The sequence below is a fragment of the Carcharodon carcharias genome, chromosome 14, assembly GCF_017639515.1.
Source record: "Carcharodon carcharias isolate sCarCar2 chromosome 14, sCarCar2.pri, whole genome shotgun sequence".
NCBI lineage: Eukaryota > Metazoa > Chordata > Chondrichthyes > Lamniformes > Lamnidae > Carcharodon > Carcharodon carcharias.
The window spans coordinates 23,218,615-23,237,971 of NC_054480.1; the positions used below are offsets into that span (position 1 = coordinate 23,218,615).

General features: G+C 38.3%; 1 protein-coding gene across 7 annotated transcripts in view; it reads left to right on the forward strand.

The window, feature by feature from the left end:
• The window catches only part of LOC121287096 (oxysterol-binding protein-related protein 2-like), a 74,079-nt gene extending 64,199 nt beyond the window's left edge, over positions 1-9,880 (forward strand). For all 7 annotated transcript variants that reach the window (XM_041204621.1, XM_041204625.1, XM_041204624.1 and 4 more), the window contains 6 exons: positions 1,854-1,943; positions 2,221-2,344; positions 3,129-3,257; positions 4,381-4,504; positions 4,921-5,011; positions 5,908-9,880. In XM_041204621.1, coding sequence (XP_041060555.1) covers positions 1,854-1,943; positions 2,221-2,344; positions 3,129-3,257; positions 4,381-4,504; positions 4,921-5,011; positions 5,908-6,010 — 661 coding nt within the window. In that variant the 3' untranslated portion in view covers positions 6,011-9,880. The remainder of the gene's footprint in view (positions 1-1,853; positions 1,944-2,220; positions 2,345-3,128; positions 3,258-4,380; positions 4,505-4,920; positions 5,012-5,907) is intronic.
• The last annotated feature ends 9,477 nt before the right edge of the window (positions 9,881-19,357 follow it).

A 19,357-nucleotide genomic window follows, 5' to 3' on the forward strand; every position in this document is an offset into this window, starting at 1 on the left:
GCCACCACTTATAAAGGGGGAAATCAAAAATCAAAAACTCCTTTCTTTTTATGGACGGGTAGTGAGTGGAGAAATCGGGGCTGTTTAAATTAATCCCCCTACTGTCCGTAACACTGTTTTTCTAATGTGCATTTTCTAAATGTTAAGACTTCCTTAATAATAGATTCCAGCACTTTCCCGACAACTGATGTCAGGCTAACTGGCCTGTACTACCCTGTTCCCTCTCTCCCACCTTTCTTCAATAGTGGATTTACATTTGCTAACTTCCAATCTGCTGGGGCTGTTCCAAAACCTAGAGAATTTTGGAAAATCATAGCCAGTGCATCTTGGCAGTTATCTATTTAAGAACCCTAGGATGTGGGCCTTCAGATGCTGGGGCTTTTTCAGGTTTTGGTCCTTTGAGTTTCTCTAATACTTTTCTCTGCTGATATTAATTACCTTAATTTCCTCGCTCTTATTAGTCCTTTTAGATTATTTCTGGCATGTAACTTGTGTCTCCCACACAGTTTTGTTCAATGGCTCTGCATTTCCTCATTCCCCATGATAATTTCTCCTGTCTCTGCTTCTAAAGAATCAATGCTTACTTTAGCTACTCTCTTCCACTTTATGTACTCATAAAAGCTCTTGCAACCTGTTATTATATTCTTGTCTAGTTTACTTTCATTCTCTCTCTTCCCTTTTTATCAACTTTTATTTGGTGGCCCTTTGCTGGTTTCTAAAATAGTCCCAATTCTGAGACTTACTACTATTCTTAGCAACATTATAGGTCTCTTCTTTTAATCTGATACCATCCTTAGCCTCCTTAGTAGGCCACAGTGGATCTTTCTCATTGAGTTTTTGCTTTTCAATAGAATATATTTTTGTTGAACGTTTTGAGTTGTTCCTTTAAATGTTTCCCTCTGTTTATTTACTGCCATGCCTTTAGTCTATTTACACAATCAACCTTAGCCAGCTCTCCACTCATACTATGTAATTGGCTTTGTTTAAGTTTAAGATTCTTCTTTGTGATTGGAGTATGTTGTTTTCAAACTTTAATGTGGAATTCAATTGTATTATAATCACTAATTTCTAGTCGATCTTTTACTATAGTACCACTAATTAATCTTGCCTCAACACACAATACTAGATGTAAAATAGCTTTATCCCTAACTGGTTCCACAATATATTGCTCTAGTAAACTGTCACAAAAGCATTCTACAAACTCATCTTCCAAACCACCTTTGCCACTTTGATTGGTCCAGTGTATATGAAGATGAAAGACCCCCCACACATATTTCAATCTATCCACTCTCCTACACTTAAAACATTGTTTGCTCCAAGCCATTTTTTGTGACATTCTACAGGCTCCACAGAACTATTTATAGACATTTTTGTTTAATTCACTGGCTGCACGAATTGTCTCAAGTCATTCTTGTTCAGATGCTGACAGGTTTATATTCCAAAAAGAATACATTATATTAAGCAAGGGAAAATTTTCTAGCTTCCCCCATCAAACTTAAAGGGATGTAAATCTATAGATTTATGATGAACCTTCTAACTTCATATTTCAGGAAGACTCTTGCTAGTTGTGTGTTCATTAAATAAGAGATGGATGTAAATTTGCTTGAATTCTATATTTGAATTTTTAATCCACAAATGCTGTTTGGCATTAGGATAATTCTTCCAACTAATTTCAAGCTCATGCTGAAACAATATAACATTCAAATGATGCAGAATGACTGGGTATTAATTCCACACCTCTACTACAAAGCTGACCTGAAATCAAATATTATAATAACAGTTTCTTTCAGGGGAATGTATACATTTTTGAGTCCTTTCTGAAACTCTGTGTTATATCTTGTTTCCCTTTGCAGTACTGGTGAAAAATGTTGGCTGCATTTTAAACCATGTGGACTTTTTGGAAAAGAACTGCACAGAGTTGAAGGATACATTCAGGACAAAAGGTTTGTTTGAAGGAAATGCACAGATGTGTTTTATGTTTTAACAATTACAAGTAGTGAGTCATTGTATTTGGAAAAATACTTCATTTGGCTGTAAAACCTTTAGGACATTGTGAAAGATTCTATGTAAATGCACGTTCTTTTTCTTTCACTTTCTCTCTTCCCGATAAATGGAGGCAAAAATTGTCTACTGTAAATGGTTCAGGTTTATTTTCCTAATGTCATATTGTGCCTCCTCATTAAACTAAAACCATATTGTGTGCATTTTCTTCCTTCACAGTAAAAGGAAGGTGTGTGTGATATATGGCAAATGGACTGAATGTCTGTGGTGTGTGGACACTAACACATATGAGACCTACAAGAAAAACGATAAGAAGGGTGGAGAACAAAAGAAATTTAAGGAGGTAAGCTCTTTTTATTGCCTTTGTGTACTATGGAAGTATGCTTTTCTTGAGATGTGCACTAGGTTATTGTACATCTTAATTTACATAACTGCTATTTTTATATATATGAAAACAGATGTCACCTGTTGCAGCTTCTCTCACTCCGCTACTCTAACTTTGAAATCAACTTATGCATGTAAATGGTATTTCTGCTGAACATCTGTCAAAGTTACAGCAAAGGAGCCCTTGAGAAAGTGGTGGTGAGCTGCCTTCTTGAACTGCTGCAGTCCTGGACACCACATTGCGTAGGTTCCCCAAAACATGAATTGAGTTTGCTTTTGTAATGTGTAGAGGTTTAAAAAAAAAGACATCAGTATCAAAGGCAGTTCCTTTCTCAAGGGCTGTTAGGGATGGGTGCTAAATGCTGGCCTATCCAGTAATGCCCAAATTTCATGAATGGATTAAAAAAAAGAGGAATAGTACAGGCCCTAAGGAAATCTAACTTTTTTTTGGTACTGATGTCTTATTTTTTTCTCCTCTACACATTAATTAAAAACAAACTCAATTCATGTTCTGGGGAACTTATGCTATTTGTGGTGTGAAGCTTTGCTGATAGGCATACTGCCCTTAGCCCACAAACTACAAGCCCACACATGATATAGAGAAGCTTTGCTTTGATTATACAGTGGAAGTTTGATTTTTTTTTTCAATTGGGCACAAGAGTTTCTGCTGTGAATGAATGGGTTATTAATGTGCTCTTTCTCTCAAAAACACCTTTACAAAACACATTGTTGATGTGATTCAGCTAGAAGATGATGTACGAGCCGAAAATGACGAAGCTGATGACATGCCTGAAATTCAGGAAACTGTACAAGTTATTCCTGGAAGCAAACTACTCTGGAGGATAGCAGCAAGGCCTTCACACTCTTCTCAGGTAAGAATGAAAGTTTGAAATTAAGTAACACACAGCAAAATATGTGTATGGATGCACAACCTGCGTGTGCTCCTTTTGACACTGAACAGAACATGATTTAACTGCTGAACAATTGAGAAACATTAATTCACAATTTAAACATAAGATCAGTAAATGTATAATACACTAAACTTCCTGATAATGGTAAATTATGTTTAAAAAGCTAAAGTTGGCACTGAGCTAATTTATTACTGAAGAATAAATGATCAATTGAATTGTTAAATCAAAGATCTTACAATTGTTTACTGCTGTGTTGTTTAAAATACCAATCAGTGTTTCTCAGCTGTTCAATATTTTTGCTGGTGGTAGTATTCTGTTCAGGAAGTGGGTTAGGGAATACATTTAAGTAACAAAAAGAGCAGCTAATAGTTAAATCACAGATGTTAAGAGGAGAGGCTGTGAGAACAGGCACAGTAACTGATTAATTAGTAGTTTGAAAATGCTGCTTACTATTGTGATCAGCCATAGTGATCAACTTGACATAGTAAATCTCTTGCATCTGCTTGTCAGTTTTTTCTTTTAGAAATTCATATATCCACATTTATATGGAAGCTTTCTAAGTAAAATTATTATGCTGTAATTGTACCCTTATGCTGGTATAGCTGCTGAAACACAACCACTGAAGAACGTGTAATTACAGTGTGACATATTTCCATTATAAATATAATGGAGGTATATTTCAAAAGAAATGGGGGACAAAATTAAGCCTATGCTCTCCCCACTTTTACAATCCTGCTTTACCTGAAGACTACACTTGGGTACAAGTAGAAAAACTGGATTTCACTTGCTGAAAAATGCCTTTAGAGGCTGTTTTTAAAAATTAACTCAGAGTCTAAACTTGGAATAATGAATGTGGTTACTTTATTTGTATGCGGGTCAATATTTTGATACATTTTTCCATATGAAAACCTGAAAGGGAGCCTGCTAATTTGAAGATGCCTCTGAGAAACTTAAAATCTTGTATTTTTAGTTTAAAAGCTACTCTGGGGAATACATATGTCAAACCCAGCAAAATGTTTTTTAACTTTTCACTGTTATATTGCTGTACAATACATAATAGCAGACAAAATATTTCTATTTCTAGATGTATAATTTCACTAACTTTGCAATGATGCTGAATGAACTGGATGAAGAAATGAAGAGTGTTTTAGCTCCAACAGATTGTCGTTTTCGACCAGATATCCGAGCTATGGAAAATGGCAATATGGGTATGTGCATAAATCTAAAAATTGGCGCTTATCAGGGTTAGAATATATTTTGTTCAACTAGTTTGATCGGAGGGTTCATGATAGTGTTCTAATATACAGTCCTAAAGTTGATCAAATGATCTAATTAATACTTTAGAAAGTGTTAAGTTGTCTTAGATTTTCTGTTATTACTGCATGATCAAAGATTAATGTAGAACCAAGGATCTTGATCATAATCAAAAATATGTTTTGATATTAGGCCCAGCAAAAACTTATGGGATAAATGTGTGTGGTAACCTTGTGTTAAGTTTCAAATGTAATTAATGCTTTTGATAATAATGCCAACATGCTAATACAAAGATAAATCAAGAACAAGAGCAAATTACTACAGCTTAACTCCAGTCATCATTTTTTTGAACATAATGTGAAATTGACAGATTTTGCTGGTGCAGAGAAAGAAAGGTTAGAAGAAAAACAACGGGCTGCTCGTAAAGACAGATCCAAAAATGAAGAGGAATGGAGAACCAGGTTAGTTTGTTCCCAATTCACAGGTTCCCAGAAGAAGCATACACTTAAAAACCTAAGAATCTTTGGGTCCAATAGCTTTTTCTTGTGCCCAACAAGTCTGAGATTAATGTAGGATCTGATGTTTATTCTGGGAATGGAAAGATCGAACACATTCTTGCATTCCTAAATCATTTTGATAGAACAGCTCCACCTTCCTGCCTTAAAACCTTCAATACTGACTCCTGCTAGAAACTCTGCCACTTTTCTCTTGAATCCATTTATTCTGCCTTTTCCAGCAGCCTTTACTGATAATTGTTTCCACAGATAAATTACCTTCAGCTTGAGAATTTCGGTGACTTCCTTTTTCATCCCTAACTTCCTATTTTTTGTGCTGTAAAGCATTTGAACCCTCCTCTAGAATCAACATAAACTTGAAAACATGCAAATAAGCTTAAAAATAGTTTAAACCTGCATACATTGAAATGCGAATTTAATTTCTTTGCAATGAATGTTAAATCCTTGCATTATGAAGTCTATTCTTGAACGTATTGAAATAATTAAAGTATATACCATCATGTACATTCATTATTTAAAGAGAGATGAGTATACTTTGAAATACACATTGGTCAACATGGGGAGTGGCTTTAAGCAGATCAATATTGCACATAACCAAAATGAGGGACAAGTAATGTATATTCTAATAGAAATGGCATCTGTAGGTTTAGTTGAGCAAAGCTCTACTACTTGAAACCTGGCTTGATTGGGATTTGAATTTGCTGCAGGGCTTTCATCAGAATGAGGCAAAGGGGAAAAACCCCCCAAAACCTTGATTTAATTTGCTCAGAAGCATTATCTAAATGTTTGTTTACAACAAAGTTCTGATTAAATTTTTTTTCATTTCTTAATTTTTTCCACAGATGGTTCCGACAGGAAATCAATCAGCACACACGAACAACAGACTGGATTTATACAGGGAAGTACTGGGAAAGAAATTATGAAGATTGCCCTGATATTTACTGAGGATTTTTGTTCTCAAAAGTATCATTGAATGTCGATCAAATGACTTTAACATTTCTACTACTTCTAAATCTTCTACCCTGGTTTTGCCTGTTTTGCTTTTATTTTGTTTAACTTACACTGATATCAGTCCCAGAATCTCTGTAACTATAATGTTTATGTGCAATAACCGAAAAGAGGTTCTGGAAAATTTCTCCCGGCTATTCATATATAAATAATACAATAGTTGAATTGTTTTGCTAGCATTTCTAATCTGACATAATTGGGTGCAACTTCTGAGATTCGAGGATTACAGTAGAAATGCTTAATTGAGCCTCATCTGCCCCTCCCACACCCCCACTCCCCCAGATGGCTAATTGAATTTTTCCACTGTGTAACTGAGCCATGAAGATCGGTGGGGGGTGGTGGGGTCCAGATTTGATCCCTAAGCTAGCTAATTTCAGCTGGGTATGGCACTATAAAGGGTAGTTTCTTCCCTGGGTTAGGTAGAGATAAGCTGCCAAGGGGTGGTAGGGATAGCGTGCCGAGGGGATCACACCCCTGATGCTATCGAGTGGCTGTTGTTGGTTGAAATATGCATGTGTGAGCGATGGATGAGGATAAAATTGGATGCAAATATGAAGCTGCTTTTGGTGAAATAACCTGCAGACAGTCACTACAAAGGCTCACAGTGAGTAATGGCGACTTGGATGAAGTACCGGAGACCAGCTGGTGCCCATGGAACGACATCGAAGGGTGTCTTCACGAGAGAAATGAGGGAAACTTGGCAAGATAAAAGAAGTAGGCTTTTTTTTAAAAAAGATGCTTTGGTGGTTATGACTTGAAAACTAGGTACTTGCGTTTTAAATGCTTAATCAAAATAAATCAGTATACGTTGGTCAGAATAAAGGTTACAATTCCACTAGAATGGTGTATAAACATTAACTTTGTATTGCTTTTTCCTTCATTTGTTTCCCAAGAAGTAGAATTTCACATCAGTGCAGAAGTGTTGATCTGTACATGAAATGATTGCAATTTAATGAAGATTTTAATAAATGTGTTGGGATTGGGAAAAGGAATCGGCTCAAAAAAGAGCTGCATAAATGGGTTCCCAGTAACCAGACTATTGTACTGAAGCTTATTAGATGCTTTCCATTAACCTATAAATTGGTGAAGGCTGTTAAGCAGCCCGACAACCTAAACAGTTCAGTGGTGTTGCACACCTTAATGTCAAAAAATCTTTCATGAAAGAGCCCTTTTGTTGATTTTATTTTTGCTGTGAATATGAATAAATTTTCTCACTTCAGATTTAGTGTTGCTTCTTTGAAATTTAGACTTTTAATCCATGTGTTCCTTACCTGAAGTATTGCTCTCAGGATGAATGCATTTTTTGGCTGCCTAGAACAGAATTTCATGTAATGAACTTCTGTTTTTAGTAATAGTATATCTTTGGCAATCTGTCAGCACATCAGTGGGGGAAAGGTTTTTTTTACAAGTCTTAAAAGTTTTTAGATTTTAAAGAGTACAAATGTCAGTAGCCCAGTATCTTTATCCATTCCCTTTTATTTCACTCCCTGACAATATCCTCCCTCTCTGTGAGAGTGGCCATTTGTTTTATCAATAGCTGTTTTGCAGTAATACACTCTAATGCATGTTTTGAATGTCCCCAGATATGTACTGCTATGAAAATGTAACAATGCTAGGAGCTGCTTGCATCATTGTTTACGTGAAGGTTTGCAAATTGAGAAACAAAAAATTTGTACCTATGTATATTTTATTGCCAAAGTGATCTTTATTTGTGTGCTTGTGTGTAGATGTTCTGAAGCCATAATGTTAAAATGTTATTTCAACTTGAATTCACAGATATAATTTTGTGGAATAGGGAATCAAATTGTACAAAGATAAAATATACTTTCACTGGGCTTGAAATTATGGGAATCTTTGCTAATAAGTTAGTGAATTGTGCTTACAGTTGATTGTTGTGAATCAATAAGCAGGCTAGAAATTAAAGAACAGCAGTAGCAACCTCAAAGATGAGGGAACTGTTGTCTGTTCTCCTGTAAATCACACTCAACTGTCATTTTTGAGTTACAGGGATCAATTTTCAACTTCCCTTTGTTCAGCCCCTCCAAAAATTGATGTTTTTCTGTTCACATTGGGGAGAAAAAATCTGAAGCATTACATATTCTCAGATATGATCAGACATTTATAAACTATTTTGAGAACCAGGAAATACTAAAGTTTTAGCTTCCTGAGAGGAGTACTGAAGTACTCAAGGCATGGTAAAGTACGACTTTATAGAAACAAGTCTTTGGACACAACTGTCTGGGGAGATATGCATGCAGAAACATGCACAGTTAGATCTAAGCACCAACCTAAGATGTCATGGGTGTAATTAATCAATTCTCGATGCTATTTGTGTTCTCCAAATTGTAAAAGAAATTTCTAGCCAGTTAATTTGGTGTTGTACTCTATTGTTCTGTTGTTTGGATTGAGGTGTACTGAAGTAAATTGGTCCAGCTGCTGATATATTTTCAGCAGTCTTCTGTATTCACTTGTATTGTGCTGAATAACTTAATGACATTCTACATGTTTAACTGGTAATATTTTAACAGCTAGCATTGCAACTTTTACTTTCCATAGCACCATTAGCAAAAACTATGCAAACGTCAGATGTATACTGCTTCCAAAACAAATCACAGCAGTACATATTAACACACTATTTTTAGTGTCCCAAGGATTTTCTTAACCTGTATTTTTTTTTCTCCAGTGCTAAGATTGCAATGCACGAAACATAGACGTTTATGCAGATCACATAGAATTTTGGTAGTGAAGTGAAATGTGTCATTATATGACAAGTGAGAAATGAGAATACAGAGCTTGCTATCTGTTAAATTGGGATTTGGAAAGAAAACAGTGATATTTTTAAAGAGACCCTATTTATTTTTGCTATTATATGGGCTGAAGTTTAAAACTACCAAATGTATAATATCGACTGTTTTATGGTCCCTTAAATACTTCCAATAATTTTGGCTAAACCTTTTTAACTATTGCAGAAATTGGTCTTCTGTATTTGTGGTACAGATGTAAAAGCTAGAATATAACTTGATGAGGCATTTTATGGTACTAAAGGTTTAAAAGATATAAAGTGGTAGAGTAGATTTAATTTTTGGTAGTTATTAACTACAGTCTAATTACAAATGGTTCTTAAAAGGGATATTGTCTCTTTTCAAATTAATCTTGTAAACTTGTCCAGTTTTTACTTTTTATCCAATTTGGTATGTGACTTATTCCAAAGCCGTCACAACCTGAATTATGTTCATAATTATTTTTTTGTATGGTGTAATGACATTTAATAAAACACTATTTCAAGTTAAACAATCTGACCCATTTTCCATGCTCCATAAAATTGATAAACTTCCAAATTATAAATACATGTAAATTGTTGTAGTCTCTATATGGTATTACTTGAAACAAAATAATGTCATTTTAACTCACTTGACTGGGGATAATTTGAGCTGTTTGTGACAAAAAATGTAATTCTTTTTTGCTTTCTAGTTTACAACCAAATAATCTCATACACTATAATTTGTATTCAATATTGAGCTATGAAAAGCCAACTGATTTTGCCTTCCTGGATAGCTGCTTGGTTGAATTGTTAAAGAGTTGTTTCTTTGCCTTACTAAATGTTGCATGAAGAGTTCAGTTCATAAAACACAAACACTTATGTAAAATTGACTTATTTTTATAATATTTAAATGTCAAGGCCCATTAATGAAGCTTCAAATCAGTTGTAATATTTTTTTCAGAAGAGTCTGCATAATTCTAAATTAATGTCTGTTAAGTCAAAATGTATAAATATTTACTTAAAAATAAAACTTTTTTTGAAATGTGTGTTTGTGTGTCGACTAATGGATCTTCTGTGGTAACGAGATGAACAAAGGCATGCATCCATGTAGCACATTTCACAACCTCGGGATGCCCTCAAGTGCTAACAAATGAAGCACTTTTAAGTAGTTAATGTATTGAATTTAGGTTTAAATTTTGTTAAATAATTCAGTTTTCTATTGTGTTGCTTAGTGGGTTGAAATGTCCTCTCCTGACGCTGAGCAAACCCGCATCAGAAGGCAGAAACTGGAGGCTTGTTGGGCCACAATTTCAAACTTGCCAGACCATTCCTGCCAGATGCCATTTTCCCCTGGTGGAAAAAGTGGTGGGTTGTGACCCCACATGCACTTAAAGTAACATCGGGATCACCATTTAAAATGCCTCCTCCAAATACAAAGGCAAGAGGACCTACCAGTCATGTGGATAACTGGGCTGATGTCCCAGTCTAACCTGCCGGCCTCTGCATCTGCCCACCTCAGGCTTATATTGGAATGTGGTGCCCATGACGCCAGCTGGTACCCAACTCTTGGCGACCAAAATTCCAGGTGAATGGGCTGACTTTCTGACGTTGGGAACGTGACTCTCGCTTCCCAAGCTGAAGGTGAAAATTCAACCCAGTGAGTGCAGACTTAGTGTAGTGTTTAGGTGAAGTAGGGTTTGAGGATGGGAGATCAGGGCATACAGAATTAATTCAGTCCCCATTTTAAAGTCATTCTTTCTGACCACACTTTCATATAATACTTGACTATTATGTATAGGTAAATAGAAAAACTTAGGACAATTTGGGAAGTAGAATTGGTTGAAACAGAGGGGTTTCTTAACAGTATGAGTTGAGAGAGACAGGACTAAGGTGCTATAGTGCCACCATTAAGGGAAGATGGTTATAGTGCCAAAAGTTGACACAAGCAATTTCCATTTTAAACATGGACACAGAAAAACAGGGGAAATTGACAGAAGTGTAAGAACAATTTAGACTTTGTAGACAGGAAGTGTGTACAGACATAAGATTTTCAGTTTATTACTAGAGGATTTCCCATGATTTTGCCCACAAAGTCATGATAAAGAGGACGGGGCATTAGTGTGACTAGATATAAATATGGGAATATGTAGCCAATGATGCCTAAAAAGCTTCATCTAATGGAAGAAATGTGCAGGTGCAACTATCACATAATAGTAAGGCAAAATACTGGATGCTGGAATTACTCAGGTCAGGCAGCATCAGTGGAGAGAAACTTTCAGGTGGATAACTTTGGAGTATTTTGTGCAACATACATAGAAAATTTTAATCCATTATAGATATGTAGTTAAATAAGATGTGACATGTTTGGCACCTAATTTTGGATGGAGCAAGAATTATTTTTCAAGTTAGTCTGCACGTGCCATTGAGAGAGTGGGGATTGAATACACCCAATGATTTAGTAGAACATTTGGCATTGCATTTAGCCAAAGAAATATTGGAAAATAATTAAAGTCTATCATTAACAGGTAATGTGAGTTTAGTACTGAAGCCTCAGCTGTAGCCACCATATTGAAGGGATGTTATATGAAGGTTCTTTGAACATATATACATAAATTGATATCAAGTTTTTTTGTGTAAAAGTTGTGATAAATGTGGGCAACAAATTTAAACCACTTTGTTACCATTGTTGCTACAGAAAAGTATTTAAAGGACGTAAAAGTGCTTATATGGTTGAATAGTGTGAAGGAGTAAGATGGTGAGAATGTAACAAAAATTACAATCTAGGAATAGTTAAACTTTTTAAATTTTGTTGCAATGGAGATGAAAAGCTGCAACAATAAACTTGTTAGTGGATGACATGAAACGAATTATGTAGTCGATGTGCTGAAGAGCTGATTAAATATTTGAAGGAGCAATGAGAGCAAAGCATAAGATTGAGGGCTATTAGGACATAAAGCAGACCAGGTTTATGGCATGGTTGGAGTTTGACTGCTGCATTTGGCTCTTGGGAGCAAGGGCCAAATTCCTCTTGGTGCAAAAAACATCTCAGTTAATGTGAACTCAGAAGAAGCTAGAGATAGACTTCAAGAGGACTAGACAGGCTGATACCAAGGAATGAGCAGACACATGGCAGATGAAATTTAATGCAAATACAAAGAAATTTTGGTAGGAAAAACAAGAGGCGGCAATATAAACTAAAGGGTACAATTTTAAAGGGGTGCCAGAATAGAGACCTGGGGCAAAATGTGCACAAATCATTAAAGGAGGCAGGGCAGATTGATCCTAGGCTTCATAATTAATCCTAGGCTTCATAATTAAAGGCATAAGAAAGTAAGTGAGCAGCATGCTGGCGCACTGGTTAGTGCTGCTGCCTCACAGTTCCAGGGACCTGAGTTTGATCCTGACCTTCGGTGTCTGTGTGGAGTTTGCACGTTCTCCCCTGTTATGACGTGGCAGATGATGTGTGCCAGGCAGATCAAATCCACAAGGGAAACTTGGTCACCGCTGTTTTGCAATTTGTATTTTATTTTGAGATGCATGCCCTGAATTCAGAAGTGATAAGACTACCATGGTTCCAGAGGTTTTTAGAAAGCTAAATTAAATATTTATTAGTAAAAGATTTCAAGCACATACATAGGCTAACAAATTACTAATTTAATAACTCCTAAAACCCCTAATTAACCTGGCTCCCAGTTACTCTGTTAAGGTAACAGTAAAAACAAATAGATTTCAACAGACCCAGGCAAAGCAACATGATAAAAACAAAAAAAACTGCGGATGCTGGAAATCCAAAACAAAAATAGAATTACCTGGAAAAACTCAGCAGGTCTGGCAGCATAGGCGGAGAAGAAAAGAGTTGACATTTCGAGTCCTCATAACACTTCAACAGAACTAGGTGAATCCAAGGAAGGGGTGAAATATAAGCTGGTTTAAGGTGTGTGTGGGGGTGGGGGAAGGGAGTTTGGGTGGGGGGAGAGAAGTGGAGGGGGGTGGTGTGGTTGTAGGGACAAACAAGCAGTGATAGAAGCAGATCATCAAAAGATGTCACAGACAACAGAACAAAAGAAAACAGGTGTTGAAGTTGGTGATATTATCTAAACGAATGTGCTAATTAAGAATGGATGTAAGGGCGCTCAAGTTTTAGCTCTGGTGGGGGTGGGGGGAGCATAAAAGATTGAAAAATAATGGAAATAGGTGGGAAAAGAAAAATCTATATAATTTATTGGAAAAAAACAAAAGGAAGGGGGAAGAAACAGAAAGGGGGTGGGGATGGAGGAGGGAGCTCAAGACCTAAAGTTGTTGAATTCAATATTCAATCCAGAAGGCTGTAAAGTGCCTCATCGGAAGATGAGGTGTTGTTCCTCCAGTTTGCATTGGGCTTCACTGGAACAATGCAGCAAGCCAAGGACAGACATGTGGGCAAGAGAGCAGGGTGGAGTGTTAAAATGGCAAGCGACAGGGAGGTTTGGGTCATTCTTGCGGACAGACCGCAACTGCTCTGCAAAGCGGTCGCCCAGTTTACGTTTGGTCTCTCCAATGTAGAGGAGACCACATTGGGAGCAATGAATGCATTGGACTAAGTTGGGGGAAATGCAAGTGAAATGCTGCTTCACTAGAAAGGAGTGTTTGGGCCCTTGGTTGGTGAGGAGAGAGGAAGTGAAGGGGCAGGTGTTACATCTTTTGCGTGGGCATGGGGTGGTGCCAAAGGAGGGGGTTGAGGAGTAGGGGGTGATGGAGGAGTGGACCAGGGTGCCCCGGAGGGAACGATCCCTACAGAATGCCGATAGGGGTGGGTGAAGGGAAGATGTGTTTGGTGGTGGCATCATGCTGGAGTTGGCGGAAATGGCGGAGGATGATCCTTTGAATGCGGAGGATGGTGGGGTGATAAGTGAGGACAAGGGGGACCCTATCATGTTTCTGGGAGGGAGGAGAAGGCGTGAGGGCGGATGCGCGGGAGATGGGCCGGACACGGTTGAGGGCCCTGTCAACGACCGTGGGTGGAAAACCTTGGTTAAGGAAGAAGGAGGACATGTCAGAGGAAGTGTTTTTGAAGGTAGCATCATCGGAACAGATGCGACGGAGGCGAGGGAACTGAGAGAATGGGATAGAGTCCTTACAGAAAGCGGGGTGTGAGGAGCTGTAGTCGAGGTCGCTGTGGGAGTTGGTAGGTTTGTAATTGATATTGGTGGAATATTGGTGGAATTTCCACCAATATCCATTACAAACCTAACGACTTGTCCTCACTTATCACCCCACCAGCCTCCGCATTCAAAGGATCATCCTCCGCCATTTCCGCCAACTCCAGCATGATGCCACCACCAAACACATCTTCCCTTCACCCCCCCTGTCAGCATTCCGTAGGGATCGTTCCCTCCGGGACACCCTGGTCCACTCCTCCATCACCCCCTACTCCTCAACCCCCTCCTATGGCACCACCCCATGCCCACGCAAAAGATGTAACACCGCCCCTTCACTTCCTCTCTCCTCACCGTCCAAGGGCCCAAACACTCCTTTCAAGTGAAGCAGCATTTCACTTGCATTTCCCCCAACTTAGTCCAATGCATTCATTGCTCCTAATGTGGTCTCCTCTACAATGGAGAGACCAAACGTAAACTGAGCGACCGCTTTGCAGAGCAGTTGTGGTCTGTCCGCAAGAATGACCCAAACCTCCCTGTCGCTTGCCATTTTAACACTCCACCCTGCTCTCTTGCCCACATGTCTGTCCTTGGCTTGCTGCATTGTTCCAGTGAAGCCCAACGCAAACTGGAGGAACAAAACCTCATCTTCCGACTAGGCACTTTACAGCCTTCCGGACTGAATATTGAATTCAACAACTTTAGGTCTTGAGCTCCCTCCTCCATCCCCACCCCCTTTCTGTTTCTTCCCCCATCCTTTTGTTTTTTCCAATAATTTGTATAGATTTCTCTTTTCCCACCTATTTCCATTATTTTTAAATATTTTTCAATCTTTTATGCTCCCCCCACCCCCACTAGAGCTATACCTTGAGTGCCCTACCATCCATTCTTAATTAGCACATTCGTTTAGATATCACCGGCTTCAACACCTATGTGTTCTTTTGTTCTGTTGTCTGTGACATCTTTTGATGATCTGCTTCTATCACTGCTTGTTTGTCCCTACAACCACACCACACCCCTCCACTTCTCTCCCCCCAACCAAACCCCCCACCCACCCCCCACCCACAGCCGCCCCCCCCCCCCCCCCCCCCCCCCCACCCCACACACACCTTAAACCAGCTTATATTTCACCCCTTCCATGGATTCACCTAGTTCTGTTGAAGAGTCAAGAGGACTCGAAACGTCAACTCTTCTCCGCCGATGCTGCCAACCTGCTGAGTTTTTTCAAAGCAACATGATAGCCTGGACAGTGATATTGAAAATGAGTTTTCTTAGCTTCGGGAAAATGAACCTTCATAATTTTTAAAAAGACGGCTTCATTTTCTTAACCCATCTTACATTACCTCCTATACTTATCTGTATACTCACACTATTACATTACCAGATACATGCATGAACAGAACAATATGTATACAAATCCTTGGTATTAACAGAAGTCATTCCAGTCCAGTGTCCAGTATTTTAAATGTCCGATTTTCCCTTTGAGCTTCAAACTCTTGACATTGCACCTGCAATTAGATTTTTCTCATCCAGCCACATGTATAATCTGTAGATTAAATGATTGCAAAAATAAACTCCATCTGAATAGCTTTATACTTCTGTCTCGAAATTTGTCCAGAAACTTCCAAGGATTGTGGCCTGTATAAACAATTGTTTCTGACGAATTGTTTGCTACATTCATCTCAAAATCCTGCAATGCTAACACCAGGCCCAGAGTCTCCTTTTCGATCATTGAATATCTTCTCTGTTGTATATTCAACTTCTGTGAATAACAGCCTATAGGTTTCTCAATTCCAGTTTCTTCATCTTGTAACAGCACGGCCCCAATGCCTATATCGCTTGCATCAACGGCCAAATTAAATTGCTTGGCATCTTTGGGTACTGCCAAAACTGGCGTCATAGTCAATATAGTTTTCAAACTGTCAAATGCCTTCTGACACTCCTGTGTCTATTGAAACCTTTTGCTCTTTTTTAATAGTTCAGTCAATGGAGCAACCACACTTAAGATTTAACACGTTTCCAGTAAAATTTACTCATGACCAGAAATCTCAAAACTTCTCATTTTGTTGTAGGCATAGGCAAATCTATGATTGCTTTGACTTTCACTTCTCTTGCAGCCACCTTACCATGTCCAATGGCATGACCTAGATATGTAACTTGCGCTTTGCAAATTCACTTTTAGCCAAGTTCATCAACAAATTAGCTCCTTATAATCAACAAAGCAATTCTTCCAGATGTTGTAAATGCTCCTTCCATGTTTGACTGAAAACTCTCAAGTCGTCAATATAAAGAGCACAATTGCTCTGTCCAGCATGTACTTTGTCAGTCTTTGAAATGTTGCAGGTGCATTTTTCATACCAAACAGCATGACTTTAAACTGATATAGCCCCTCTGGTGTCACAAAAGTCAATATATCCTTTGCTCTCTCTGATAACAGTACTTGCCAATGTCCTCTTAGCAAGTCAATTTTGATTGTCCCACTTTCTCAATGCAATCTTCCAACCGTGGTACAGCATGTTTCCTGGGAGTGCATAAATAATGAGGCAGGCTTGGGATGATACAGAGTGAAAACCTGCCATCGCTATCGGCAGGCAGCACACTGTTTACCCATCCACTACTGCACTTAGTGCAAATTGGGGAGAATTCCACCCACTGAGTGAGTAGGCAAATAAAGTCAGATGCAGTTTAATGTGGATAAGTGTAAAGTTATCCACTTCGGTAGGAAAAACACAATGGCAGAGTATTATTTAAATGGTGATAGAATGGGAAATGTTGATGTACAAAAGGGCCTGGGTGTCCTTGTACACCAATTGCCGAAAGCAAGCATGCAGGTACAGCAAGTAGTTAAAAAGGCAAATGGTATGTTGGCCCTCATTGTGAGAGGACTTGAGTACAAGAGCAAGGATGTCTTGCTGCAGCTGTACAGGGCCTTGGTGAGACCACACCTAAATATTGTGTCCTGTTTTGGTCTCCTTACCTAAGTAAGGATATACTTGCCAAAGAGGGGGTGCAGCGAAGGTTCACCAGACTGATTCCTGGGATGGCAGGATTGTCGTATGAGGAGAGATTGGGCTGACTAGGCCTATATTCATTGGAGTTTAGAAGAATGAGAAGGGATCTCATTAAAACATATAAAATTCTGACAGTGATGGTCAGACTGGTATGATATTTCCTTTGGCTGGGGCGTCTAGGACAAGGTCTCACAGTCTCAGGATACAGGGTAGGCCATTTAGGACTGAGAAGAGGAGAAACCTCTTCACTCAGAGGGTGGTGAACCTATGGAATTCTCTACCACAGAAGGCTGTGGAGACCAGGTCACTGAATTTGTTTAAGAAGAAAATAGATTTCTGTACCCTAAAGGTGTCAAGGGGTATGGGGACAGTGGGAGAGTATGGCGTTGAGATAGAGGATCAGCCATGATCATATTGAAAGGCAGAGCAGGCTGAAAGGACCAAATTACCTACTCCTGCTCCTATTTTCTATGTCTCTATGTTTCAATCTGTCATATTTGAGAATATAAAAAATGTTTTGCTTTTTAGTTTTGACAGTTGATTTATAGTTCTGCATCAAGAATTTTCCCACTTGTTATGGCACAGCAGATGTTAAATGCTGAGCTGCTCAAATCCCAGAGGGAAACTTGGAACCGCTGCCACAACTGTTTTACAATCTGTATTTTTATTTTGAGATGCATGCCTTGAATTCAGTAGTAATAAGTCCACCGAGTCTTTGAGGCTTTTTACAAAAAAAATTAAATATTTATTAATAGTAGAAAGATTTTAAGCATAGGTCTACAAATTACTACTATAATAACTCTTAGCTCCCCTAATTACTCTGAATCCCAATTACACCTCCATTAAGGCAGCAGTAAAACAACATAGATTTCAACAGATCCAGGAAAAGCACACAATACCCTGGACAGGGAGATTCAAAGTTTTCTTAACTTTGGTTCCTGTGGACAGCAACTTAATGCAGAAGCTGGATGCTTTCCATACTTGTGTTAGATCATAGAATGCCTTCCTCCTTACACATAAACTCACCTCATTTATACATGTTTCTCCCTTTTTGATGTAAATTCCATTGTTCCAATATGTTTTTGCAACTTTACTTTTTCCATAATATAATCTTTCATAGTACTCATATTATCAGTTATCTTTGGGAAAAATAAACATATTGTTTGGCTTAGCCTCTGTTGGCTAGGTGTAACACCTTACCATCTGTTTGAAATCCACTACTCTGGTTTATTTAAAAATGCAAATGTTCCTCACACTTCACATTCTAGAACTTCAGCCATGTTTCTGTATTTAGCATTTCAAACATAACTTCCCTTTTGAGCACTCAAAAGCTCCAGACGAGCTATCTCTAATTCACTTAAGTTCCCCCACAGACATACCTACACACCAGGAAACTAATCCAAACCCCACCATTAATGTACCTTTACAATAAATCACAATAATATTATGAAAATGATTATATTTTCATAACACACTCAAGTTTCTATTGGGTCTGCTAGTCACCCACCATATTTGGGGTTTGATTGCTTCCAACCATAATGGCCAAGCTTAACTTCAAAGTGATTTTGGATTCTCCCTGTACCCTCACTGCAAGCCATTGGCCCTAAACAATCCTCTTTCCAAATACTCTTGAACTTTGTTCAATAGTTTTAAAAAAATAAATGGGTAAGGGGATGAAATTTATGAATTCCTACCAAAAAGGATACAAATATCATCCCAGAAGTAGCTATAAATCAGTAAATGGAAGGGAGAGAGGAACTCAGGAAAATTACAATCACCAGAGAAGTGGTAATGAGTCAATTGTTGGAGCTGCAGGCTGACAAGTGCCCGGGTCCAGATGGGCTTCATCATAGGGTCTTAAAAGAAATGGCTAGTGAGGTAGTTGATAGCTTTAATTTTCTTAAACTCCCTAGATTTGAGGAAGATCCCAGTAGATTGGAAGATAACAAATGTAACTCTATTATTCAAAAAGGAAGGGAGACAGAAAGCAGGAAACTACAGGCCAGTTAGTTTAACATCTATCATAGGGAATAATGTTAGAAGCCATTATTAAAGAATCTATAGAAGGGCACTTGGATAAAATCAAGGTAATCAGGCAGAGTCAACATGGTTTTGTGAAAGGGAAATTAGGTTTAACAAACTTATTGTAGTTCTTTGAGGGCTGTGCTGTGTATGAAGGTGAAGTGGTTGATGTACTGTACTGAGATTTCCAAATGGCATTTGATGAAGTGCCACATCAAAGGTTATTGCATAAAATAAAAGCTCATGGTATAGGGGGTAATATATTGGCATGGAAAGAAGATTGGCTGGCTAACAGGGAGCAGTGAGTAGGCATAAATGGGATTTTTCAGGTTGGCCAGATGTAACGAGCTGTGTG